The 27,429-nt window shown below is 36.2% G+C and overlaps 3 protein-coding genes across 19 annotated transcripts; 1 reads left to right on the forward strand and 2 right to left on the reverse strand.

Annotated features, from left to right (window-relative positions):
- Positions 1–1,699: 1,699 nt before the first annotated feature.
- On the reverse strand, positions 1,700–11,476 carry LOC140959983 (calmodulin-binding transcription activator 2). Of its 4 annotated transcripts, none has more exons than XM_073418069.1 (14): positions 11,264–11,476; positions 10,603–10,722; positions 9,928–10,043; positions 9,699–9,787; positions 9,197–9,239; positions 7,865–7,994; positions 7,553–7,660; positions 7,318–7,464; positions 7,161–7,219; positions 5,975–6,544; positions 4,997–5,679; positions 3,999–4,578; positions 3,248–3,571; positions 1,700–2,252 (listed from the first exon to the last, which is right to left on the reverse strand). In XM_073418069.1, the coding sequence occupies exons 1-14, from the start codon at positions 11,304–11,306 to the stop codon at positions 2,136–2,138; spliced, it is 3,129 nt and encodes a 1,042-aa protein (XP_073274170.1). In that variant the 5' UTR covers positions 11,307–11,476; the 3' UTR covers positions 1,700–2,135. The 4 variants fall into 4 exon arrangements, with proteins under 4 accessions (XP_073274170.1, XP_073274171.1, XP_073274173.1 ...); XM_073418070.1 differs by lacking the exon at positions 11,264–11,476 and adding an exon at positions 11,080–11,227; XM_073418072.1 differs by lacking the exon at positions 11,264–11,476 and adding an exon at positions 10,808–11,070.
- Positions 11,477–12,251: 775 nt separating this feature from the next.
- LOC140960150 (uncharacterized) lies at positions 12,252–20,555 on the reverse strand. Of its 3 annotated transcripts, XR_012172119.1 has the most exons (5): positions 20,328–20,555; positions 14,244–14,400; positions 13,655–13,818; positions 12,977–13,054; positions 12,252–12,578 (listed from the first exon to the last, which is right to left on the reverse strand). XR_012172119.1 is itself a non-coding variant. In XM_073418299.1 (4 exons), the coding sequence occupies exons 1-3, from the start codon at positions 20,511–20,513 to the stop codon at positions 13,685–13,687; spliced, it is 477 nt and encodes a 158-aa protein (XP_073274400.1). In that variant the 5' UTR covers positions 20,514–20,555; the 3' UTR covers positions 12,680–13,054; positions 13,655–13,684. The 3 variants fall into 3 exon arrangements, 2 of the variants coding, with proteins under 2 accessions (XP_073274400.1, XP_073274399.1); XM_073418299.1 differs by lacking the exon at positions 12,252–12,578 and having other exon boundaries at positions 12,680–13,054; XM_073418298.1 differs by lacking the exons at positions 12,252–12,578; positions 12,977–13,054 and having other exon boundaries at positions 13,388–13,818.
- Positions 20,556–21,913: 1,358 nt separating this feature from the next.
- On the forward strand, positions 21,914–27,169 carry LOC140958935 (protein LNK1). 12 transcript variants are annotated; one of them, XM_073416551.1, is made up of 11 exons: positions 21,914–22,089; positions 22,170–22,336; positions 22,925–22,993; positions 23,178–23,758; positions 23,838–24,159; positions 24,231–24,305; positions 24,515–24,941; positions 25,061–25,179; positions 26,126–26,271; positions 26,490–26,625; positions 26,868–27,169. In XM_073416551.1, exons 3-11 carry the CDS (start codon positions 22,970–22,972, stop codon positions 26,964–26,966), a joined length of 1,929 nt encoding a protein of 642 aa, XP_073272652.1. In that variant the 5' UTR covers positions 21,914–22,089; positions 22,170–22,336; positions 22,925–22,969; the 3' UTR covers positions 26,967–27,169. The 12 variants fall into 12 exon arrangements, with proteins under 12 accessions (XP_073272652.1, XP_073272653.1, XP_073272650.1 ...); XM_073416549.1 differs by having other exon boundaries at positions 21,916–22,089; positions 22,842–22,993; XM_073416550.1 differs by having other exon boundaries at positions 21,916–22,089; positions 22,845–22,993.
- Positions 27,170–27,429: the final 260 nt, after the last annotated feature.

Genomic DNA, 27,429 nt, shown 5'->3' on the forward strand with positions numbered 1-27,429 from the left:
CACTCTCAGTGCCAAATGACCTCGGTGGCTTCAGATCCTGGAATCGAGCCATAACCATATCCATGGACATTTATTCGAATTGTCCGACCATCCTCTCAGTACTACTACTCATAATGGTTTCAAGATTTGTGAGATCCATCTACAAAAGAATGGTATAAATATCATGAATAAATACCAACTATAAATACTCTCATATCAAATCATTAATCTCATCACCAACTTACTCAAACTAAATCAAGTAGGAGTAAGTAATACAAGTAAGTCGAACACAAATGCACATTTCATTTGTGCCTATTCAAGTGTACACAAGACTCAATCGAGCATTCCCAATTATTACGATGCAATTTGATTAGAGTTAATTAATTACAACAAAAAAGGAGTAAAAATTTTCTTTACGATGAGCCCAAAATGTGTCAACTATGATTATAATACTAAAACTAGTATATAATATAATAAAGTCTCGTCTAAACACATCACAGTACAAAACATGCCCACACATGACTGTATATATCCACGGGACATGCCCCGGTATATAGATACATATATATACTGGGATAGACTACTCAACCTCAACTCAGATGTGCCTCCCTCCAGAAGTACCCTCTCTTGTCTCCTGATAACCTGGAGTATCTGTCATTGTCCACACACAAAGACAACAACAGTCTCCATTGGGGGTGAGCAAACACACCATCAAATCTCAAATTTTAACCAATCAATCATAGGACCACAAATGACTATATTTTTAAGGGTCACATAATGCCAAACATAGTATCGTTCTCAAAACCCCATAATCAAAATCCAATGATATCAAGGTGTCCAAGGATCATGCTCAATGTGCATATCATGTATCAATATATGTGTAAAAATGATGTGTGTTAACAAAATATTTATTTTATACGTCGATCTACCAATCATGAATGTCACGTCAACTCAACAAATAAGCATATAGACACATATATTTTGAGTCAAATCAATCAATCATATATCATATGATACAGATACATGTCGTATGTTACTTCATCGTAACATACCTCAATTCTTCGTTCCATGCTATTCAGTTAACATTTACATTATTAGGAGAATTATCGTATAATAAATCCTAATAAATCATTGTTATACAATCAATAATATGCAACTACTCATTCACAATCAAAATTTGAAGTTCTAGAATTATTTTGAAACTTCAAAAATTCATATAAAATTGAAATCTTGATATAATTCAATTCTAACTTTGAAAGTTAGTTTCTCGTCGACTATTATATTGCATATATTGAATTTGAATTCAAATACATGCTATTCTATCAATTCAGAAAATTACATCAAAAAAATGCTCTCAACACAAGAATTCCGAATATATAATTTGTTCTAAGTTATTATAAATTTGCAATTAAAAAAATTCATGAAGTTTATAAAAGTATAATACACACTATCTCGACTATATTATTTAAGGTATTAACTAAATTTTAATTGATTTGGCGAAACAAAAAAAATACCATAATGTCTTCATTATATTAAACACCAAAGAGTTTTGCAAACCTGCCACAAAATATCAAACACCAAAGAGTTTGATATATCATCATAATAATAGTGTGTGTACCTTCGGTAGTCGACAAGAAATTTCATTTGATAATCGAGTTAGTAGATAATTTCATTTCACCAATTATATATAATTTAAAACAAAATGATTGTCAGGTGTTGTAAAAAAAAAAAATTATCTAATAAAAAATATCAAACTTTATCTATAATAGAATTTGCAAGACAAACCCAATCTTTCATCTCGATTACATGATGAACAAGGACGAAAACAAACTAAGGGGAAATGCTAGCAGAAATATCAGTGAAATACATATGCACAAAAATATCATCACACACAATCAATAAAGTAGGTCCAAATCTTTTGTTCCAAATGATTTTTCATCTCCCCTTCATGTATAAAGATAAATGATACACGTCCTCGACAACAGAGATACCATTTATCCATGTACATGAGATATGTAATGAAATACCGTGAAACAAACAGACATGGACCGCTACAAGGTTAGCCGTTGTGCCCCTCACTATACATATATACAAATAGAATGAAAAACAGTTGCGGATGGGCGGACATACGCAATGTTGGTAATTTATGTGCTCGTTCATTCGAACGCAAGAGACATGAAACTATCATCATCCAACAGAGTCTCCAAGTCGAATAGATCCTCTTCAGGATAAATTGTATCTACGATGTTGTCTAGAATCCTATCTGAAGCATCCTGTAGAAGATTGGGAATTAGTTCAGAAAAATGGGAAGAAAATGGTCTTCCGTGATTGAATATGCAACAAAAATGATTCAAATTTTTGAAAACTAGTGAGAACAGAAGAGCTGAAGGTAAATAAAATGAAAGTTTCCGAGAAGCATCAAACAAGCACCTCCTAGTATCACTTTTGAGTAATTTGTAGCATAATTTGGTTTCATTTCTTGTTCCTTACTGTACATGAATGATCTGTGCGAGCTTATATTTAAGATACAAAATTTTAAGCACTCGTCATGCATACATATGCATAGAAATAACAAGAAATGACATTCAAAACAAAAGATGCGAAGTGCTTCCTAAACAATCACTTCACCCCCCTTCGTACTTGAAGCCAAGCCACAGCAAGAATACTCAAAATTTTAATCCCATGTGAATGGCAAGTGGCATGACTTTTCAAATCCTTCTTTCAAGGAGACAAAGAACAGGTTCATGAAGTAAAGAAATCCTTGGGATAAAGAAAAGCCATCATGAGAAAAGCTGCTTGTAGGGGTTCAGACTTTGTTCTTCAGTGCTCGATTTCCAATCAATATTTATTCATAATTAATACCTCCTCAAACACCATATTAACATTCTTAATACTCTACACACTTCTCTAATCATGAACAAAGTGGATTTCATCCCGAAGCCTTAAAGATGCTAGATATGAAAAGGTTGGGAAACGGTCTAATTAAGTTGTGAATAGGAAGAGAGTTTTCAAACACTCAACTAATTGTGGCTAGTGTTTTCGGCTAGTGTTTTCATCCCAAGTAATCGCAAACCCAGTATCCTCTGAAACAGCCAGCCATAAACAATTTTTTTTTTCTTTGTACTATCTCCTAGAAATATCTAATCGCAAAAGTTTATGGAAAGCACATTTAAAAATAGATGAGCTGGGAAAACAAATGGGTTCAAACACATATGGAACCTCCACATAGTTGGGTGTGCATTGGTTTTATAAAAACAAATATTGATACCTTATTTTCACGGAAAACTTCAGCTGAAGTCAGTAACCTACGGTATTGAGCTCGTGCTTCAGGATATTGAACCATGGACTTCACCCTGGAAAGTGCTTTATGTGTCCTTTCTTCAGCTTGCTTTCTTCCTTCCTTCAGGAAGTCATAATTATCCTCATGGAGCAAGCTGGCTTGTGTATTCTGCTCTTTCAACATTGCATCAGATCGGAATCCACGCAGTCCCTTCCCTTTGCGTCTCCATCGTAAAATCACCTTCTCCATGATTCCCACTGACCATATAATAGGTTTATACTTCTTCCTCACTTGATGCCCCCTTACATGAGCCTGTGCCACCAAGGAGAGACAGTTTTAGAGTAGATGATTTCAATTGTGCTCGACTATTGGGTCTATATTAGATTCAGAAAAGCTGGAAGATCATGCACAATGTTCGGTTTAATTTTGGTGAGTCTTAAGGGAAGAAGTGAAAATGAACGAAAATTTGGAATTTGGAATTTGGAAAAGAAAATAAAAATTAATGATAATTATGTTTTTATTTAGCGAGATGAGAAATTGATTCCGAAAAATGAAAACAAACATAAGATGCTTTTCTGCAGTGACTGTTTTTTTTTAAATGTCTCTTGAAACCAGCTTCCATATTTACTTGAATATGGTCATATTTAATAGACTGTGGAAAGGAATTCCTGAGAAAATATGAACCTTTATTATATAAGTCGAAACATATTGGTTCTATAAATGAGAACAGGAAAAGCACCTGGATTTTGACAATTTTCTGTCTTATTAGCAAAAATTCTTTTCGCATCCTCCAACCACGAAACTTTTTCTGAATGCGTGTAGCAGCAGTATTGGCCACACCAGCAGAATGACCTAACCTGCTTGTTTTAGCTGTTATAAGGGAAACAGCCTTTTCATCTGGAGACAAGTCTTCAGATCCCTGTATGTTAAGCTGTTTCCTCTGAAATGATTGAATGCGGTAAATTTGATGGATCCGAGAGGCTGCTTGAGTAGCATTACATACAGCAGTAAGTGAATCCTTCAGTGAGAGTGCATCTGGTACATCCTTTTCAGAATCAGGAACAGCCACCCGCTCCGCAAGCGTTTGTATTGCTTTAACTGCAGAAACATTGACACTGCCATCTTTCTGTCCATCAGTCACACCAAGAGATGATAGGTGTGCAGTCAAGGAAGTCTCGGCTAGGAAACCAGATATCCCCTTGTGTCCACTGGCAGCAGCCAGATCTGCAGGAGATCTACCCAGTGGAAATTCAGAAGTAGGATCTGTCAGAGCTCCGGGAGATGCACCCAAAGAAACAAGGGCTGCAACTGTGTCCTCCCTATTAACAGCAGGAACATATTAAAGCAAAACAGAAATTTATTTTTAAAAAAATGACGATTAGTATATATATATCATTCTGAGGTAAACCCAGCATATTACTGTTTTGACAAACATTTTATTTTCTGACAATCTTATAATCAGCAAAGAAATAATTATACCAATTTTTTGAATTTGTCATTGTACAAGCATTCAGACCTCATGTAACTAAAGTTTTGCACAGATTAAGAACTGTACTGTTTTCAATGGTAGAACCAATGTTCCTAAAAATAAGCAAAAGCAACATCAAATGCCAGTTACATGAGTTTACACTTTCACAGAGTATAAACAGTCACAATCAACATAAAATTTCTGCTCTACTGGACTGTTTATACTCCGGAATATGCAAACAAACCAAAAAAAAAGTTCAACGACTCTACCTGGCATAGAATGAAGCCCAATGTAGTGCTGTCCATCCATTCACATCACGAAAATCTATACTCACTCCTGAAACTATAATTGGCTGGAGGGCCCAATAAAAACCAAGAGCAGCTGCTAAATGCAACACACCTTGACCCATTTCATCAACAAATGCTAGCCCCCTGCCTTCCATTACTTGTTGGAGAAGCCAATCATAAAATTTCTCTTTAAGTGACTTTTCAAGGAGCTGTTTCCCAATCATTTTCAGCTGCGACTTGCCATTTATTGATTCCAGCTTGGCATCCATTCGCTTTTCGTTCTCTATGGAAGAAATGACAGCCTTGACTACAATCTGCTTTTCAAAAACATCCTCCACTGAATTGACCTGGCTTTCAACAGGTCCCATGCAGACCAACTTCTCAAACCGTTGCTGGAGATGCATTATGGTGGCATCATGTTCATTGACATCGCTATTTTGGTCTGACCCAACCCTAAATTCAAATTCTCTTATTTCACTACAAGACAACCTGTTTGAAGAAGTTATATAGAAAGGAACAAGTCCAGGATTGTGTGGCGGAGTATAGCAAGAGAGAAATCCATCTACTAAAACCACCGCTGGAACCTCCACTTCTCCGAACATAATCGACCATCTGCATTTTGCCAACTCCTGTTTGCTTTTGAGAAAAGTTCCAGCAACCAAAACCTGCTTGGCAGTGAAACAAGATGTTAACAACACAGTAGGTGCTGCTGTAAATATGCACCTCAAATGACATGTTTACAGCAAATAATTCCAACTACAAGTTGAAAAATAGAGAAATAAAATTATAACAAGAACAGAAAAGAATGATGGCGTAGCATCCTTCTCATATCAAAACCAAAAAGTTAACAAGTCTATACCATAATTTCTAGAGAATAAAAGCAGGAGATCGGTTCTTGGTCAATAAACTTTCAGTTTGCTATTAAGATTGATGTAAGGGATAAAAACTACCACAAAATACCTTGGTCTCTGAGTTTGAATATGCCCAGTTTGGCAAAAAATCAATAATGCTAAAAAGCTGATCCTGGGAAATAGAAGGGTTCAGTGTTTCTATGTATTCCTGCAATTGACCTGGCATATTGGAGTCATCCTCGCTTCCCATAAGACTCCATGAACTTCCAGTAGTTGACTTCAATTGCAATTCATCAGCTTCTCCAAGTTCTTTATCAACCCAACGGGAGAAGCTATCAACTTTCTTCAAGCTTTCTTCTGCCTTTAATCCATTCATTATTGGGATTTTCGGCGAGAATGAGTAGTTATGATTTCCATGGATACTCCCAACATCATCCAAATTTGAGTTTATTCCATTTCCATATTCAGAATCTGAAATCAGCATTTGAAGATTACTTTGCTCAGGCTGCTCCTTATGCTCATCAGGATATGTGTAAGAGCGCTCCATCTCATTCTTTTGATTTGGTAGAAGAGATTTCTCCTCAAACAAAGTACTTCCAGGAATATGAGCTAAATTCAACATCAAATCCTGGTTTACAGTTGCACTGTTCAAATGAAATGAACAGTCCTCATATGAGGGCTGGAAAAAAGGTAAAATAAGAAACAATTCATGAAAAGGAATACATGCATGTTGCGGTCAAAAAAATATCATCAGTGGAACAGATGACAACTTGTGTTTACACTTCTGGTAATGAAACCATATATGTTAGCTTCATTACTAAGGTTATTTACTGTCATTTTCGATACCGACAATACCTGGAAAGAAACTTTACAAAGAAATGAAAAGCTGAAAGATTGACCGCTGAATGTAATGCATATGCACAAATTTTTTTCCCAATATTTATAGGGTGTCCAAGCAGTGTATTATTTTACTAGCAAGCAGTGGAGTCACATTAACTAACGATGCAGAAGAGAGTATGTTCAAAGGCCTGTTCTTGATTAAAGAGGGACCAACTTTATGATTGGTCAATTAGGTAAAAAGATTGAGGTTGTTTTCAAGTTCGAGAAATTATTCACTCAAATGCCATCATGACCAACCTGAATCTCCATAGAACAGGAGCAAGAATTAGACCAGGGAGACAATTAGAGATGCTTTAGAAAAAATTCATGATGGTGCATGGTGAATGACTACCTATTTACATATTTGATTGGAGGTGGTTTACCAAGGTCCAAAAACACAGTATATGAGTGAGTACCTGCCAATTGGCTTGGATGGGCAGAGAACACCCAGATACCTGCTCATTAACATCTTCGCCTGTCCAAAACAAGCACACGATGATCAAACTACTGCACTTGGAATTGTTTTCATACACACTTTATGAAAACATTTAGACAAGCTATACGCCACCAAACCTATGATATGGAGTCCGTAAACCTGTTGCCATGATGCCAAATCAGGTATTGTTTGAGATTCAGATATAAAACTGCCTCCACTAAATTCTCCCTCCCCAATCCCCTGGGAAAGTAACTTGTAATTTGCGGCATCAAATTGCTGATTTCCTTTTAACAGAATATTTGATACAAATTTAGCATTTGGCCCGCTGACAATGAAAAACGCTTAATATGTATGATATAAACAATCAGATACCTGGAAGTTGTAGCAGATCATTAAAGCTTGAGAAACCAGAATGGCAGTCATCTGTCAAAGGTGACTCTGAACATGAATGAAATCTGGAACTTGCTTGGTGATTATCCTCTGTAGTAGATTATATATTGCATATGGATCCATAAGAGCAACAAGGAACAATTAGTTAACGAGCAGTTGTAGATATCAATCTCAATCACAACCAAACAGAACAATTAGTTGATGACCACTTGTTGATATCAATCTCAATGACAATCAAAGAGTGATTATTCAAAAAGACTCCCGGGAAACAGTAGAGTGGGGCAGTATAACTACCGGATTCATTATCTTCATATGCTGAGGACATGGTGCTGGTGGGGCTTGTTCCACGAAATGACATTCCATTTTCAGAATAGGATGTCTCTGTCTCTATGTTTCTAACATAGCTGCTATTCGTCTTATTACCCTGAAGAAGGAAAAGACAGAAAACCCCAAAATTTCATTAACCACCCGATATATAATACCCAACTTTGCGGCAACAATATCTTAGAGTTCAATGAATTAAATGCTTCATATCGAGCCATCAAGTTCAAAATGTTAATGGGAGATTATTTACACCGTTAAAATCTCAATCCATGCAAGTTAATATGCTTTCTTTGTAGTGGTTAAGGGGTTCAAGAGAAATTTGTAAATTATTTGTTCAATGGTAATGTAATTTTCACATTTTGGATTATGATAACACGAGCTTTTAAATTTGACTCAAAAAATATTTGATTTGTATTTGAAAGTATCGAATTCAAGTCGAACTCGAACACGTTCGAACTTTTTTCGAAGTGATATAATATTTTGAACTTGCTCGAATTTGATTCGAGTCGAACTAGTTCACGAGCCGCTCGCAAGTTTTAATATTTCAGTAATATAATATAATTATATATTAAATAAATATATTTTGAGCTTTTATTTTCAAACAACTAGCGTATTTTGTAGCCAAATTCGAACTCGAGTCTCGATTCAAACCGAATTCGAGCAAAAAATATTAAAAATTTTGAGCTTCAAATCAGACTCGAATGTATCTTATTCGAGCCTTCTATTCGATTCGGTTCGTTTATGCCTGATGACAAATTCAGAAATCACAATTGATATTACCAAATTGTGACAAATTTTGATATAAATGTTGTGTTTTATTTAGACATTGATTCCTACCAGGTTCGCCCCCATTAAATAGGAGTTTCAACCTTTTTGAGTGGCTGCCTTGTGAATTTCGTTTTATAACGTCACTTTGTTCAACATCGTACTACTATTTTCTACAAGTTGTCGGGATGAAGGTAAAAAGGATGTGATGCAGTGTTGTTCTCTTGATCAAGTCTGCTCCGCAGTTACAGGAATTATCTCACAAAAGGAAGCTGCACAAAGATTTTGAAAGCTTCTTCTCTGGTAATTGGTGGCCATAAGCATAGAGCAAATTGAGCACAGAAGAACGACCAAACATATAATCTAATTTGCCACATGAGGTGGGGATGTTTGGTAGAAATGACACGTTGAAAATATAAGAGTAGGTGGATGTGAAGTGTTTGCAAATTGTGGACCATGTAGTATTTGAGGAAACCACTTAAGATGGAATACAATACTGCTTAAACAATATAAAATAAGAAGCAAATAGAGGCTGACCTTAACTTCCAGATAATGAACAAAAACTACGTGCATGAGATCCCTGCACCGCCAAAAAACGTGGAAAGCATTAACAAATGCTTCTGAGATGTTTAAAATTTTCACACCATTTGAAAGGGCGATTTTGTTATTAAACTTATTCTGAGATTGAATAAAGCTTGCGAGAACTCGTGTAGCTTTAAGGTTAATAATTTTCAAAAAATAGCGAGGCAATTTCTCAACAAATATAAATCATTAGGAAATATTGCAGGAATTAAAACTATACCCATCAAGATGTTGTAATAAATGTCTCATAGTTAAGAATAAAACAAATGTTGAAATTGATTTTGGAGTAAATGTTCACTGAATAAATAGCGAGAATTTTTTTTTTTAACCAAGTACAAAATTTGTGGCACAATCTATGAGAAAAAGGTCAAGAACCCTCTGCCATAAGCAAAACCACCACAGTTTGTCAGATAGATCACAGAAATTTAGTGTGGGATATTTAAAAGTTAAGACTTACTGCTCAAGCAACCAATAGCTTCGCCTCTGAAAATTTTCGTTATCCTCTCCATGAGCGTAGTAGCAGTGTAACATATCAACACTTCCAACCTGAAGTTGGGAACATCCAGAAAGGTTACCAAGTTTTTTCATTTACTTGACCAACCGTCTACGTGTTTCAAAACACGGTCACAAACTAGTCTGGATAGACAAGGTATGCTAAAACAAAATGGCCATCTATCTCCACTTACCTTCAATTTTTCATGGGCTTCCTTGATAGTTTTCCCATCGTTTTTCTTTCTCCAGTTATGACCATCCTTCCGGAAGTACCTCAATATTTTCCGATCAAAAAGAAAAACAGAACCGCCTGACAAGAATCATGCATCAAGGTAAATAAATGCTTGGCTATTGATTCTTCAATAAAAATTGAAAAAAAAATTTACATATATATACACACACACATTACACAATTGAAGACAGATAATGAAAAGAAAAGTAAATTTATTGGCACCAATTATCACGTATCTTCTTAAAGCACTGGGATAAATCAAATCGATTTCACACATCTTAACATTATCTGGAAGCACTTGGCGAAATCTTACATCAGATAAGAAAAACCAATTTGGGATAAAGTAAAATAAAGTCTTCAGTAATGATAATTGGGGATTACAGATAACAATAATTTTTCTACTGCGGTGAGAGAAGGCTCTCCCAATTCATATTAGGACTCTCTATTGGTGAACTGTGCCATTAAGATTTCTTATGCCCCTTCAAAATACATAAGGGTTGTTCTTAGCTTTCTTGTTGTTTAAAGAAAAATAGAATCAATGTGTATCCATATGCTTATAAAGATACTACTCTGATAGCTTCATTCACATAAACAACAAATGAAAGAAAGTTTACTGTGGATGGATAAAAAGACTTACTAACTGGCTTATTTGGAGGCTGTGGAGAAACTTTATATTTTTCATAGCATCTCAGGATTTCACAAATCTCAGCAGGTCTCAGCCACCGGTGTCGGGCTTCAGACAATATCTGCTGAACATCTGCAAATCAATGACAAGAAATTACATGTGCTTTCCAACTATCAATTACCACGATACACCAAAACAATTTTTTGATGGAGCAAACCAGCAATATTTAAACAGCTTGTTTTATTTGGCGCATTTCTGACTGGTAGGCGATATTTCTCACTACAGTGCTCTGGTGATAAACGCACAAATTTAAAGTCAAGCACTTGGTTCTCCGTCACTCAGCAAACATGTGACTTTCCCACAAAATATTGAGTGTTCTCAGACATCAGAACCGGACCTTCATGTTAATGTGCAGTGATGTGATTTTGAAACATTCCCAAAGGATCACATCAGAATATCCTCATGAATATAACCAAGAACTGTACACACCTTGACCGCACAAAACCCTTTTCATATCATCAAAAATAAATCTAACCACTTTTCGCCCATATTCTCCACTTCAAAACTTGCACTCACGGCACTTGTTCAAAGCTCGTGATAACCCTATAAACTCTAGATACTCTCACCAAAAAAAGAGAAAAAAAAAACAGTCAGGTTTTGGGTCAAATCTTACCTAAACGGTGCCTTGGACTGTAGGACGATCCGATTTCAGCCATTGATGAGTTGATCAGAGTGGTCCAGATAAAACTTATTTATATTTGCACGCGCACGCGGTGAGAAGAGAGAGAAAACGCGTAGAGGAGAAGAGGGGAGGAATGAGAGATGAATTTATTTTGACTTTGAGCAGATTTTGTACGTTACCGTTTACCCCTCCGGGAGGAAGGTCACTTCTCGGTCCTCGCATACCCAAGAGCTCTTCCTCCAATGATTGGACCACACGTGACAACTTTATTATATAAATATATACATATTTTATATGTCGTCCAGTGTGTGTGTATCTTCGTGTCCAGCAACTAAGATGGTCAATTCGAGTGATTTGGATGGATTAAGTCGAGTTGAGTAATAATATTATTCAAAAATTGTCCAATCCGAATCCGAGGAAACTCGAACCTGAACACGAATCAATCCGCTCAACCCGATTTCGAAATTTTTTTTAAAAAATTAAATAAAATTCAAAAAAAAATGTAATTTAAACACGTAATAACAAAATATCTCTCATATATATGATTTAAATTTGAAAGTCTAATTGTAGAAAAATAAAATATATTTACTAAATCAAATAAACAATGGTTTAGAAACTAAAAAAATATTCAAAATAAATATTAAATTATGAAAATTTATGATATAAATATACAATAAATATATTTTATGACATACAATATATAAAAATGTAGGCAATATTTATTAATCAAATTTTAAAAAAAAATTTAAAATTTTCGGGTCAACGAACCGAACCCAACATAGTCATTTTTTTCGGGTCAGCTATCGGGTCCAATCCGATCTGACCCGAACCCGAAAACCTTAAACCTGATTTTTTTCGGGTTGAAAGTGGATCGTGTCTGATTTTGACACNGTACTGAAATTGAAGGAAAAAAAAACTTAATTAACATAAGATATTTCATTCTAATTTAAACCAATTAAATAATAGTAAATCTAAAATGTGAAACACGACTGTATGCTATTTCTAGACTTCAATGGGCTGTTCCGGCATGGGCCAGACCATTTGTAAGTGGGTAAACAAAAAACTGGCCGCACTGTTTGATTTAGTTTTTTGATATATAAATTTTAGGTCATATTGAGCTATGAAACTGCGTTATATTGGGAGTTTTGTGTCTACTTAACTAACATAAGATAACAATGTGGAGATAAGGAACGTGACACCCCAAACAGTACCCAAACGCACTAATCTTTTTCAACTCTCAGTGAGCACGCCGTCAGCTTCTTGAGGGATCTCATCATACGTCCCTGATTCTTCAATATATGAATACCTGTATGCAAACATATGAGTGCAACAGGTGGTTGCTAGCAAAGAACTCTCCAAACTAATGTTTACTAGAAGACCTAAAATAAGATTTTGATCATCATTTTCAAATATAAGATGTTTGAACTTGAGTTACATACACACATGCAAGTCAAATTTGAGCATAAAAAGCGAAAACTAGATCAATATGCTCGAGTAGCACAGTTTTTTTATTTCAAGTACGTAGTACAAAAGATCATGACATCCGTATATAGAACACAAAATCTTCTTAAAATATATGACATGTAGTGCACATTACAAGTCTGGGCACTTGAAGCCTCTGCCATCTTAGCACAGCAAAAAGCTAGCACACGAAGCAGTGGCAATATAAAAGCCAACAAAAAAAGGAGATATTGTCACACTCACCATTTCCCCGATACAGCACTGCAATAATACCCTGAAGATGGATCATAATAATAACCCAATCTGCTGCTGTAATAATATCTGCATGTAAGAGATATCGTGATAACAAAGCTATAAGCACAAAAGATCTCCATAGTAGAAAACAATTTCAAGCCACTAATTATGAAGTTAGAATAGGAAATCTTGACGACTCCCAGGATTAAAAGTATGGGTATGGTATGCAACGTGATACATCATGTGGGCAGTTGGCAAATGGAATGTGCAAATATTTTACAGTTTCTTGACAAGCCAACACCACTTGAGTAGACAGAGTAACATATCTATACATAATAAAATGACGTGGAAGCCAATTTGATCCTTTTTCTTTGACTTGGGACCCCATGAAAATATATAAATTGATTGCGGGAAAAATATTTGATAAAACCTGCAATATTTGCCAACTAACATATAAGCAATAATAAGCGCCAACATTAATTGATTAAAGCATTCCTTTCAAATAAAGCCCCGACTTAAGCTTGCACAAGGAAACAGCTATGTTTTAACAACTTGACAAGCAACTAAAATTTTCCAATTTTTAAAGACGCAATATCATGCAGGTAGCAGACAATCAACAAAGCTCAGGTTCTCTACTGTGTCAATCTTTTGAAGTTCACATTCACACGTATCCATATGCGTACGTACACAAATTTCTTTTTAAGTGACTAGGCAGGCTCAGCTGTTCCTTGGATGTGATTCCCTGCCTCCAAGAGTTTGGATTTTGGCCTTTAGAAGTTTGATCTCTTTATCTCGCTTTAATATCTCTTCTTGCTTCACGCGCAGCTCTTCCATGTGCAGTTCGAATACCTCTACAACAGAACAGAACCAAATAATACAGAAAGCCGTAAAGGCAAATACGAAGATTGACACAGATTTTTTCTGATCTCTAGGGTAGCATTGCATCATTTCTCAGGCAATGCCTAAAGGAAAATAAGACGATCTAAGTTTGCATAACAGAAAACAAAAAGAATCTGTGTAGTTTACATGTCCAATTTACAACAGCCAAAATAGCACCTTTTTCTAATTATCCTTGATGCTATTTTAGACCAAAAATAATACACCTGATGACGTTAAAATCATTATCTTTATCTTGCATAAAATCCTCGAACAGAATTCAATTTTCTCTGCTGACCAAAAATCTATTGAGTAGACTGTTGACACAGAATATCAACAATAAAGAATTGCATAAAAGAATTCTCTCTGTAGTCATAATGAAGGAGATAAAGAAGCATACTTGTAGTGTTTTCAAGTTCTTTTGTAATATCTTGTTCACGTATTTCAGTAGCTTTTTGTGCTGCCTCAGCATGACGCTTTTCCATACGTGCACAAGCAGCAGCTGAAATGGAAGCATCAAGTTCCCTTTCTAAGGTCTCTACTCTTTGCTCAAGAACCTACAGTAACTCGAAAATCTGCATCAAGCAATCGTTCAACAGTCCTCCAACGGGTCAATATACATCATTTTGATATACAACTACTAGTTGCAAATTTCAGTATGAATCAGCCCTTTCATTTTAAAAAATGTCCAGTCAATTGAGAACAAGAATCTTCTCAGACAAACTGACAACAATCCCATGCTCATGTACAAATAGGAAACTCATTACATGACTAGAGAGGAGGTTTTAAGTCCATGGTTTTGTTATGTCCGTCATTTATCGTAACAGAATTTTATAAACATCTATTTGATATAACCATGCACCACATCGGATCATGGAACAAGTGTTAAAGGCTTAGTGGATTTATAAGAAACTTGGGTTAGGCATTTTCATAAAAAAAAAAAAACAAATGCATAGCAGTTGCATGCAAAACCCATCAAGGAGAATCTCACAGGAGTTGATCCATGGTTAATATATGATACTATGCCCACAAAAAACAAAAGGTACATCTATCAAACAAAAGTGTGATCACAAGCTTGTCCCTCTCTAGACCCAAACATCAACCACATTCTAGATATAGAAGCATTCGTCAAAGGGTCTACCTTATTTGAAATATAACATGATTATAATACGGTTACCAGCAGCATACATTAGCTGGAAACTAACATCATTGTTTAAGCTTGTATTTGCAATGTTAGATGAACAAAACCGGTAGACCTCGTTAAAAAAATCTAAATTATAGTAAGCTGAAAAATAATGTGGCAAGTGCGGCAGTGCTTCCAATTGGAAACTCTAAGGTAATGGCTATCTACGGTGTCCCCAGACGAAACACAAAAGGGAATAATCCCAAATTTAATAAACATCTGTGAAGCCATAGAAAGCATCTTCATGGAGAGCATTGGCGGACACCCCTCAAATGACAAAAAGATAAAATGAACTATTTGTGATTATTTTCTGAAAGTATAGGTGTTATGCCATCTCAAATCTCCGAACTCTCCATACTCCATTAAATCCTCGGATACCGCTTCACCCAAGAATGTATCTCGAAAATTCCAAAACGAAGTACCAAACCCCAACAATTCAGTTAGCGTCAAGTAACTTGAAACCAACATATTAGAAAGCATAAAGCGATTGAACAAAAGAATCTCCATTGATGTAAGCTCAAGTCTTCAGACGAATACAAAGAATGAAAAGGAAATTGTTCAATGAATGTACAGTAACCGCTTGTAACTATTTATATGTGTCCATGTGTGAGTGTGTAGTAACGGGACAGAAGAAATAACGTGTTTCCCACTAACGCTTTTAATACGCCCCCTCAAGATGGACTGTGAATGTTGTGAACACCCATCTTGGTAAGCAACATGCGAAATCGAGACGGCAACAGAGACTTAGTAAATAAGTCCGCAAGTTGAAGTTGAGAGGAAACATGTAGAACTTTGATAAGCCCATGTTGCACCTTTTCTATTACAATGTGACAGTCAATCTCGATATGTTTCGTACGCTCATGAAACACTGGATTGGAGGCAATGTGAATGGCCGATTGGCTATCACAAAACAGTGTCGCAGGGTCACTATATGAGATACACAAGTCCTTAAGTACTGCTAGCATCCAAACGACTTCACAAGTAGCGGCAGCCATTGACCTATATTCTGCTTCAGCAGAAGATCTGGAAACAGTGTGTTGTTTCTTAGATTTCCACGAAACCAAGGACTCCTCGATAAGGACACAGTAGCCAGAAACAGAGCGGCGTGTATCCGGACATGTTGCCCAATCAGAATCCGAGAAAAAACTGAGCTTTAAAGATGAAGAAGAAGCATAAAACAGGCCCTGTCCAACTGTGCCCTTCACATATTTAAGAATGGAGTACACAGCTTGTAGGTGTGGTTCCCTTGGGCAAGCAACAAATTGGCTTAACCGATTCACTGAATAAGCCAAATCAGGTCGAGTGATAGTGAGATATAATAGCTTTCCCACTAATCTTCGATACAACGAAGGATCGGGCAACAACTCACCATCTTCAATACTTAACTTCAAGTTAACATCCAAGGGGGTGGAACGTGGTTTGCAACCCAGTAGGCCTGTTTCTGTAAGAAGCTGTAAAGCATAATGGCGTTGACATATAGATATTCCACTCGAAGATCTTGCAACTTCAATACCAAGGAAGTACTTCAAGTCCCCAAGATCTTTCAATTTGAAACAACTGTCCAAAAATATTTTCAAGTCAGTGGCTTCCTTTTTATCATTGGTGGCCAGTACGATATCATCAACGTATACCAACAATGCCAAGAATGTACGACCTCGAGTTCGTACAAATAAAGAACTGTCAGCATGAGATTGAACAAAACCAATCCGAATCAATGTGGAAGAGAATTTGGCAAACCATTGCCTCGAAGCTTGTTTGAGACCGTAGATAGACTTGTGTAGTTTGCACACTGCATTAGGAGGAAAATCCGCCCCCTTACATTGATAACCCGGAGGCAAAGACATGTAAACTTCTTCAGAGAGGTCGCCATGCAAAAAGGCATTATTGACATCAAGTTGAGTCAAAAACCATCCACGAATTGAAGCTAAGGCCAACAAAACTCTAACTGTGACAAACTTTGCAACGGGAGAAAAGGTTTCAAGATAATCAATCCCCTCTTGTTGCGTGTAGCCTTTGGCAACAAGGCGAGCTTTGTATCGTTCTAGGCTACCATCAGCATGAAACTTAGCTTTATAGACCCATCTACACCCAACGGCGGTCTTCCCAAGAGGTAAGGAAACAATGGACCAAGTCCCATTGCGTTCCAATGCCTCAAGCTCAGTGGCCATGGCTTGGCACCATTCTGGCTTAACAACAGCTTGGGAAAAAGACTGAGGTTCAATGATAGAGGAAACATTGTGCACGAAAACAGAGTACTGCTTGGATAATCGAGTACCACCAAGAACAAGAGACAGAGGATGAGCAGTGGACGAGATGGGAGAAGATTGAGTAGAATAACAGTGATAATCACGTAAATGGAGTGGTTTATTACAGACTCTATGTGACCGAGATGTGGGACCAGAATCTGTAGTTGTTTCTCGTGTAACAGATTTCTGTGTAGGTAGGACACCATCAGAAAAGAAGTCCTGATGTGTAGGAGAAGATGGCTGGTCCATAAAAGGGAAAATGGTTTCATGAAACACAACATCCCGACTAATGTACACTTCGTTCGTAAGAAGATTGAGGAGTTTGTAAGCTTTATAACCATTTGGATATCCAAGGAAGACAGATTTAATAGCACGAGGGGAGAATTTTGTGCGATGATTCAAGAGAGTAGATCCATAACACATGCAACCAAAAACTCTCAAATGATCATACAAGGGTTTCTTACGATAAAGGAGTTCAAAAGGAGTTTGATTTGAAAGTGGAGATGAGGGCGTGCGGTTGATAAGATAGACAGAAGTGAGAACACAATCACTCCAGTATGACAAAGGAATATTGGATTGAAACATCAAGGATCTTGCCACATTCAAGATGTGTTGGTGTTTTCTTTCCACAACAGAGTTTTGTTGTTGCCTATCAACACAAGAATGATAAGAAATAATTCCCTCGGACTTATAAAAATCAGAAAAATTGAGTTCGGGAGCATTGTCCGATCGAACCGATTTAACTTTCTGTCCAAATTGAGTATGAATCATCTTACAGAAGTTTGGAAATATATGCAAAACATCCGATTTAGCTTTCAGCAAGTAGATCCATGTGAAACGAGTATGATCATCAACTATAGTCAAAAAATATTTGTATCCCTCAATGCTCAAAGGAGTAAAAGGACCCCAAATATCAATGTGAAGTAGGTGAAAAGGGCTGTTACATAGTGTGTTTTGCGAAATAAAAGGTAACCTCTTTTGCTTGGACAAGGGACATATCGAGCAATGCATCATACCATCATGTTTTAAAGAATTAACACCAAAAACATTCTCTAAAACTGACAGCTTATGAAAAGAAGGGTGGCCCATTCTATAATGCCACAACTCTAATTTTGAAAAAGAAACATTACAGACTGTTGAAGAAGGGCTGGAGTGATGTAGAATATACAGATTTCCCATCCTGCTACCCATCCCAATCATCTTGTTGGTGGTAAGTGTCTGAATAAAACAGGAATCAGAAAGAAAGTGAACCGAGCAAGGAATTTGACTAGTTAACGAGCTGATAGAGAGCAAGTTAAAGCTAAATTGAGGAACGAACAACACATTATCCAGAGATAAATCAGGAGACAGTTGTACTGTACCAATGTGTGTGGCATTCACCACTGAGTTATTTGGCAAAGTTACATTTGAAGAAAATAACTTGCTCGAAGAGAAGAAACTCAATGAACAACAAATATGATGGGTGGCTCCTGTGTCCAATACCCAACTAGTACTAAGGGAGGGATTAAGACCAAAGGCCAAAGAATATTTACCACTGAAACAAGAGGCGGAAGGCTCATGCTGTTGTGTTTCCAGTGTGCTAGGATGACCAAGTTGAAGCTGGGAACTCAAGAAGGCAATGAGTTGTCTGCATTGATCAGAATTCAGAGAATTTGCCATTGAACTTACTGAGGAAGCAGGTGAAGTATGTGTTTGGTTGACATGTATCTGCCGACCACTGCCTAATTGTTGTTGCTTATATTTCGGATGACCAACCGGATAACCGTGAACTTTGTAACATTTGTCAATAGTGTGGCCTTTAATATGACAATGAGAGCAAACTGGCTTATCACCAGAATTGTCTTTAGCATACTGATTTCCTTTAGTCATAGCCACCACGGAAGGTTGTTGAGTGAAAGAATATTGATCAGGAGAAGAACTTGTAATGTCTTTGTGTATAGAACGCTGCCTCTCTTCCTGAACAACTAGTGAAAAAACCTTAGATATCACAGGGATTGGATCCATCATTAAAATTTGAGCACGAATCTGTGCATAAGATTCATTCAGCCCCATTAAAAACTGCATCACACACTCTTGATTTTGATAATTGACCCAATCCTTCATTGATCCACAATTGCAAACAGATACAGGCTGAAAATCCTTCAACTCATCCCAAAGAGTTCGTAATTTGGTATAATAGGCATTGATATCCATGGATCCTTGCTGTAAACCAGTCAAAAGCTTCTTGATTTGAAATATTCTCGGAGCATTACTCTGATGAAACCGATCTCTTAGGTCGATCCAAATCTCAGATGCCGTAGGTATATACAAGAGACTATCCGATAATTCGCGACTAACAGAGTTTAAAATCCACGAAATAACCATGCTATTGCAACGATTCCAAGCTCCATACATCAAATCATCCAGCTTAGGGCGTAAGCAAGCGCCATCAACAAAAACAAGCTTATTTTTGGCTGTTAACGCCATTGACATTGCTCGACTCCAAGTATTGTAATTATTACCTGTGAGCGGATGCGAGACTAACACCAATCCAGGATGATCTCCGTTCTGGAGAAAGAATGGACTGCTCGAGTCTTCAGAAATCATTCGGCCGTTAGAATTGTTCATAGCTTGAGAAGACGTTGAGGCTTGATTTCCCTTGGCCATGGAGAACTACAGCTGTAGCTCAGTGATTTGTTAGCTCTGATACCATATTAGAAAGCATAAAGCGATTGAACAAAAGAATCTCCATTGATGTAAGCTCAAGGCTTCTGACGAATACAAAGAATGAAAAGGAAATTGTTCAATGAATGTACAGTAACCGCTTGTAACTATTTATATGTGTCCATGTGTGAGTGTGTAGTAACGGGACAGAAGAAATAACGTGTTTCCCACTAACGCTTTTAATACAACATACACATAAACCCCAATTACAGGAGCAATCGGCCATCAACACAATCCAATAAAACCTCGTAAAACAAAATAAAACCAAAATCGATTGAAACACGAAAGAAATGTTGAATTGAGCTGAAATACTGTAAGATCAATCAAAACAATTAATAAGCAGTAACGCGACCTTGATATTTCGAGCTTGTTCGGAGCAGAGGGAGGCTTTGGCGAAGGTTTCATCGTCAACGTAAACAGCTTTCTTCATGAGTAGCTTCTGCAGAGAGTCGAGATTTGACGACATCTCCGCGAGATTGCTGATCGCAGTCGTCAATCTTTCGCCTCCTTTCCCCTTATCCTTCTCTCTCCCCTCCATTGCCGATTTTTCTCCTGAGTTTTTGTCTCGTTCGTGTCATTTTATTTTATATAAATTCTCAACTATATTATTATTATTATTATTATTATTATTATTATTATTATTTGTCCATTTCTTATAAATAAATGTACAAGTGTATTTTTACGCATTTTTCATTTTAATTAATTCTTATTAGAGAAGGATATTACATTGGTAAAAAAATATCTTTATACGACACAACCACGTATCATAGTGATTAATAACAAAGTGTATTATATTCATAATAATGTAAATTTATTAGAAAGTTATCATATCCATAAAAAATTACTAAACAAAAATTATTTTATCATAGAATATTAAAAAAACTTAATCATGGTTTTGAAATCAATCAAATTACTATTCATTCACTAATCTCGTCTTACAAACCAAATCATGTCTCCGTATGTTCACTTTCATTTTTCCCAGTTTTAATCATTTTTCAACGAAGTTCTGACATAAAATTTGATACGTCGGTAAAGTCTGACACGACATCAACTATTTTCATTGACACGTCATATTTTTTAGAGCTACGCTGATACTCGATGATAGTGGTGACAAAAATACAAATTAATTAACTAATATATGTGACAAAGATGAAAAAAAGCAAAAACAAAAAACAAATGATAAGACTCAAAATATGATTTTTCTCATATATCTATTCCAAAAGTTAGGGAACTACAAGAGATAAAAATAGGAATGTTGTTATATCACTCAAAATACGATTTCTTCGTATATTCATATAAAAGATCATGTAATTTCGATAATAATTGTGATTGGTTACAAATACACCGAAAATGTGTATCAATTGAAATCTGTCATTCAAATTATTCTAAAAATCAAATTCATCAATTCAATTATAATCTCAAAAGTTTTTAAAGCCCTTTCAAATACACCCCCTGTAATAAATTCTCAATGCCATTTTATGGTGGTTTTCTATTAATATAGTTTAATATAGTTTCGCTATTTTAAATATATAGTAATAGCAACATGACCTTTTGGTAAACATTGTTGCAAAATTATTCCTAAAAAATATGCTTCACAAAATCTTAAGATAAAAATTTTTGTGAGACGGTCTAATGGATCGTATTTTGTGAGACGGCTCTCTTATTTGGGTCATTCATGAAAAAATATTACTTTTTATGTTAAGAATATTATTTTTTATTGTGAATATATGTAGGGTTGACCCGTCTCACAGATAAAGATTTGTGAGAGCGTCTATATAAATTAATATTTTAAAATATTTTATGCTAAATTCTATAGATAAAATTCATTTTCTAAACCAGATAACACGTGGACCAATCACATTCCACTAATAGATCTTCTCTCGACCCCCTGCTCTTCTCCACCACGAAATCAGCACTACTGTACCGACACTTGCCACGTGTCGGAACTTCCGTGACTCAAAATTCATTTATTCATTTTCCATTAAAATGTTTCCCCAAAAGATATTTGCAACCTGAACTCTGTGCTTTGCGAAGAATCGGATTTGGAGTTTGTACTGGTTATTATTCTAGTGAAGTTTCGTTTTCGGAGAATTTTTCGATTTGGCGATTTCCAGGTGAGTTTCGGGCGACCTTTTGTTCGCGAGTGGTTGAAGGTAAAAGTTTTAGCTCTTTTTTTGGTTTGTTGATTTGACAGGATTTCTTTGCTGTTCGGGGCTTTGGATGGTTTGAACAATCTTTTAGAACCTCCTGGATTTTTCCTCGGAAGAATCGAATATTGGGTTACTCGCTGATGATTTTTGTTTAGTCAAGTTTCCAGTTCTGGTGGATTTTTCGATTTTGCTGAGTTCTCTTGATTTCTCGGTGAGTTTTCCGGATATTTATTTATTTTTTTGGCGGATCTCAGTAATATATACCATTTTTAACTATTATTGATTCATTGCTGTAACTACATTTTTACTCGTCTCGAACCTCCGGTAATAAGATCGATTCCATCTCCGAGTAAATTTTGTTTGATCGTTGAGAAATAAAAAATTGGGGAGATTTAAGCCTTATCGAGTTCTTTATACTTTTTATCGACTGATTCAAAATTCTGCTGTATTTCTAGCAACAAATTTTTCACCAATTCTTATCTTTCACTACTGCATAAAGCTAAAGTTGGCAAAACCTTTTACTGATAATTGAGTCTGACCTATATATTTTACCAATGATACGTGACAGAGAATTTCTCTTGTTCTTTTTCTTGAACGAAAAAACTTCCCCGGGGACAAGCCTCGGAAGAATGAATTAATTCGGTCTTATAATGATTTTGTATTTTTATCAGCAAGTCTAATCCTATTCTAATTAGATGATATGGAAATTAATACAGCAGTAAAGTTGACTTTAATGATTAGCTTCGCAATTGTTCTGACTTATAGTTCAATTGTTTCTTCGATGGACAACAAAATGGAGGTGAAGGAAGGATTTAGTTTTGGTGCAGGCTAATATTTTCAAGGAATGTCAGACTTGTGCATGTACGAGGTAGGTCTCCTCCTTGCCACGGTAGAGGAATGTCAGACTCGTCTATTACTTTATAGAGAGGAACAAATAAATTAAACATTATAATTGTGTATATTGCATGTTCCAAGTATATTGATTTCTTACTCATTTTAATGAAGTATCCCTCACAGTTATTACAGCTAAAATTCTGTCACTGCTGCTACAGTTAGAAGATATAGATTGGGATGAGTTTTGCCCGAGTGAAGATCATATAGTACCCCACCCTGGTTCTAATAGGGTTGATGATCCTTCTGTTTTGGCTGAAAGCTGCCGAAAACCTCGGTTCAAAGGAAATTCTACATCTAATTGTGCTGGAGATCAATCTGCTCTTAGATGTGCTGGTCAGGGAAAAGAACAAGGGAAATTTTCAACTCTGAGTGATCCAAGAAACATGATCTTGGAGCAAGATTCATGGTCTCCCGCACCCAAGAGTGGATTTCCTACTATATCTGACAGCAATTCAGTAAAAGAAGTATCAAGCTTAGTTTCTGAGAATTCCAGTTTATCTGGCTTCAAAAATAATAACACAGATTCCAATGGTAGTGAGATATGTGAGAATGATATCATTCTCAGTGATAAGATCGCTGAAGTTGATAAAAATTCGTTTAGTTATCCACTTGACGACATAACTCAAACAAGCGAAGATATTGATTTCTTCAAGAATGCCGAGGAAAAAGATCCCAGTGATTTCTTATATTATGGTTGGCCAGAAATAGGAAACTTCGAGGATGTTGACAGTATGTTTAGGTGAGTTATGAATTATCTTTTTTTAAGTTGGACGGAGTGTCATAACTATCATTCTGAACAAAACCGCCGTGTCTTTCAGAAGTTGTGATTCCACATTTGGAGTTGTGTCCAGTAAAGAAGATGAGTTGCGTTGGTTATCATTGGCAGATGATATTGGAATGCCTGGAGATATGCTAAAGTCAGATTTTAAGTTTCCAAGTCCCGAGTCAAATGCAGTCGAAGAGATTTCAAAAAATGGTTATTCCTTGAAGAGGTACTCTCGTGACGATTCTGCCATGGCTAGCTCATCGGTAAGGTTCAAAGAGAGTTCAATGCCCACAGAGAAATCTGATTCTTACATGTCTTCTGTGAATGGATCTGCAATAACTGATAGCAAAGATGGGCTAATCAGCAAAGAACGGGTAAGCACACATATATATTAAATTACTATTCTTTTCTTGAATCAATATACACCACTTTTAAATTTTTACAGGGAATGGGAATCAAGGGTAAAATTCAGGCAAAAAATTCAGCCGGCAGCCATGCCAAAACTGGAATTGGTGGAATGGTAAGTGAAATAGATTATGGTTTTAATCTCTACTGTGAAATCTTCCCTTGAATGATGAAAGAGCTATTTAATAAAAATCATGTAAGTTGGGCCTCTGTATAGTTTTGCGTTCTATTTAAACTTGTTGAAGTTGGAAGAAGGTAAACAGCTAGTCAGAGTTTGCTACACATGATGATAACTACATTATTTGTATTTTATATGTTCTACAGATTAAGGAGCACAAGAAACAGTCAAAGCTCCCGCTCCCCATCCAGTTGGAGGGAAAAAGAAAAAAACATTATTTTGGAACTTGTAGTTTCAATTACATTAGTGACCGGTCAAATTCTGGGGCTATTACTCATCCACTTTTCCCTTCTGTTTATAATCAACAGCAAGACCAAACTGTGGGTCCACATTTCTGTAATTATTTGCAGAACACTGATTTTGTTCATTCAGACAGCAGCCATTTGTCCGATCAAATTTCTGTTGAGCCAACACCATTCTTTATAAAATCCGAAATGGACTTGACATATCCTTCGCCAAGGGAATCAGCCCATGCTTCCAATCAGTTGCAAACATTGGAGGGTTTCCATCCTTTATTTCACGTGTCTGCCACTGAAGGGGGTGAAACTAAAGAAAAACTACATAATCTTCAAGGTAGTTGATCTTTCATCTAGACTTTAAAATTGCATGTCTTGCTGATTCTGACTCGATAGAATTTTTTACCTTTATTGAGTCAAGTTTGAGAATCATAATCAAGTTGAGGAGTCAGCTAGTAATTCCTGCAGGATTGGATTCATCAAATGTGAATGAAATCTCGATTAGGAGTTTCGGTTTGGATGATATTTCACTTGAAGCTGCTATTTTGCGCCAGCTTCAGCTTGTAATGGAACAGGTATTAACTCACCTTTTGATGTTGGGCTTGAGGACTTACAAAGAACGTGCCACTCTTATTCCAGCTTTTTTATTGAGTGAAAAAGTATTTCATCTACAAAGATAGACGTGCATTACATTTTTAAGTCGTATTCCTTTAAGTGAAACTTGTCTTTGAGTCCATATATTCTTTATTTCCTTCTAACCTTTCATTTAGCTCCCATAGATTTTGATCATATACTCTACCCAATTAATTTTATTGTGGGGAGGGCCTGTATGGCATTTACCTTTAAGATGCCTACGGATATTCGGCAGATATAATTGCACAACTGATTATGAGCTGCATTGGATTCTAGTCATTTATGCGTCCTTACATCCTTAATTTTCATGAAGGCACAGTTTAAAATAGCTTGAGCAGTTCCCGTCTTATAAACACAGGACTGGGTTTTACATTCGAGCTCATTTTCTCATACTTCCTTGGCTCTACAACCATAAAGTAAAATTTTTATTTCCTCGCCATATACATCTCTCTTATGCATCCCCCAGTAGCTCAGGAGTCTTTGGAGAAATAGCCTGTGCTAACGCGTTTATTCCGGCATATACATATTTGTATCATTTGCTAGTAATATTGATGTAAGTATGAGTGATTCTGAGAGGAATGAATAGAAAGGGATTTTTAAGGGGCTCTCTGCAAATGCACCAGAACATTTTATATTTTGAACATGACTACTTGGGTTAGTAAAATCCACCCCGTTCATACATCTACTCCCTCATTTTATTGGATTATGCTACAATACTCTGGCAGAATAGAAATAGAAATGGCATTTTGTGTATTAATGTGTTATTGTAACTTATGATAACAAAAGTTCAAGTATGCTTATACAAACCAACAACAGTATAACACTGCTCTGTTATTTTTCCCATCTAAACTATCTTGAAGTTATATGCGGTTGACATTCTTGATTTAGTTGGATTTGAGAACCAAGTTATGCATAAGGGATAGTTTGTATCGTTTGGCTCGGAGTGCTGAACAAAGGCATGACCACACAAACCAGAATGGTGGCTGTGGAGATGGAAGAGATGCCAGTGGAACATCCATAGATGATGGAACCAAGTATGTTATCTATCCTGGATTTCGGACCTGTCTTTTGTTGCAAAATATCAATTGGAAGTGATGTTATGCTAAATAATATTCCAGCTAAGTGAATACCATTTATTAAGTTTCAAGGAACCAGGAAACATATTCATCTCTGGACAAGCTGCAAACTTTGATGCAGTTTGCCAACTGTTAAACATGCAACTACTAATTTTCTATTTCGACTTCCTGTTTAGGTGCGCCAGATTTATGGACATAGAAACTGATACAAACCCCTTAGACCGCTCAATAGCGCACTTGCTCTTTCACAGACCTTCAGACACATCTGCAGTGCCTGCCGTTGATTCATCGCCTTTCAAGTTACCAAGAATGGTAAGCATTTGATGCACTGGAAGTGACGGATCCATTGTGGGGATAATAGGAACAGTCATCTCCCTTTCAAATGACAAAAGCCACAATATTTCATAAATTTTTTTATAAAATGCAAGTTTTAATTCATTGAGTCCCCCTCTTACTTAAATCCTACTCTGCCACTATGCTTTGGATCTTAACTTGCTTCTAACTAAATCAGCAATCATTTATCACATTATCTCGACTTATCATGTCCCGACCAGGTTCATGGGTCCATCACTAGTCAACCTGCAATGGTCGATAACTTGGTCGTTCAGGAAGAAACATCAGCTAAAACAAAAAACCAAGGCTTTGAATGTTGAAGTCCCTCCGAAAGTTTTGTGTTCTCCGGAGCTCCATATGCCACATTGTCTCATATCGCTGATGTTGTGTAACTTTTGTTTATGATTATCAGTCTAACCTGGTGCGCATCCTTGCATCGGTTTGCATGATAAGCTGTGTAAATCACAAAATCTTTGATTATTCCTGATAATTGGTACCTGAGTTATTGCATTTGTTGGTGATTTCTTGAATTATTTTTAAATAAACTATGAAGTATTTTCACCCTTTCTCAAAATCTATAGCTTACTTATTACATCTACACTATATTTTAAATTTTAAAATACTTCATATTTATTTAAATATTAATTTTCATTAAGCAATTTACAAGATTTGAATGTTGCTGTATTAAATTAATTCTTAAAAGATAATTAGCTCATATTTTGTGAGAACACAATACGCCTATTGTGTATATAATATGTGGGTACAAGAAACTAGTACCACACT

This window comes from Primulina huaijiensis, chromosome 15 (assembly GCF_012295235.1).
Source record: "Primulina huaijiensis isolate GDHJ02 chromosome 15, ASM1229523v2, whole genome shotgun sequence".
NCBI classification, from domain to species: Eukaryota; Viridiplantae; Streptophyta; class Magnoliopsida; order Lamiales; family Gesneriaceae; genus Primulina; species Primulina huaijiensis.

What these genes read in the sequence shown, in the direction of transcription:
- LOC140959983 (XM_073418069.1), bottom strand. Translation starts at nt 11,306, where the DNA reads ATGGCTGAAATCGGATCGTCCTACAGTCCAAGGCACCGTTTAG. An exon ending in CAGTCCAAGGCACCGTTTAG is followed by an intron (nt 10,723 to 11,263) that starts GTAAGATTTGAC and finishes ATTGATTTGCAG; the next exon opens with ATGTTCAGCAGATATTGTCT. An exon ending in TGGGCTTCATTCTATGCCAG is followed by an intron (nt 4,579 to 4,996) that starts GTAGAGTCGTTG and finishes TGCTGTTAATAG; the next exon opens with GGAGGACACAGTTGCAGCCC.
- LOC140960150 (XM_073418299.1), bottom strand. Translation starts at nt 20,513, where the DNA reads ATGGAGGGGAGAGAGAAGGATAAGGGGAAAGGAGGCGAAAGATTGACG. An exon ending in AACAAGCTCGAAATATCAAG is followed by an intron (nt 14,401 to 20,327) that starts GTCGCGTTACTG and finishes GAGTTACTGTAG; the next exon opens with GTTCTTGAGCAAAGAGTAGA. An exon ending in AGAACTTGAAAACACTACAA is followed by an intron (nt 13,819 to 14,243) that starts GTATGCTTCTTT and finishes GTTCTGTTGTAG; the next exon opens with AGGTATTCGAACTGCACATG.
- LOC140958935 (XM_073416551.1), top strand. Translation starts at nt 22,970, where the DNA reads ATGTCAGACTTGTGCATGTACGAG. An exon ending in GGCTAATCAGCAAAGAACGG is followed by an intron (nt 24,160 to 24,230) that starts GTAAGCACACAT and finishes AAATTTTTACAG; the next exon opens with GGAATGGGAATCAAGGGTAA. An exon ending in TTCAGCTTGTAATGGAACAG is followed by an intron (nt 25,180 to 26,125) that starts GTATTAACTCAC and finishes TTCTTGATTTAG; the next exon opens with TTGGATTTGAGAACCAAGTT.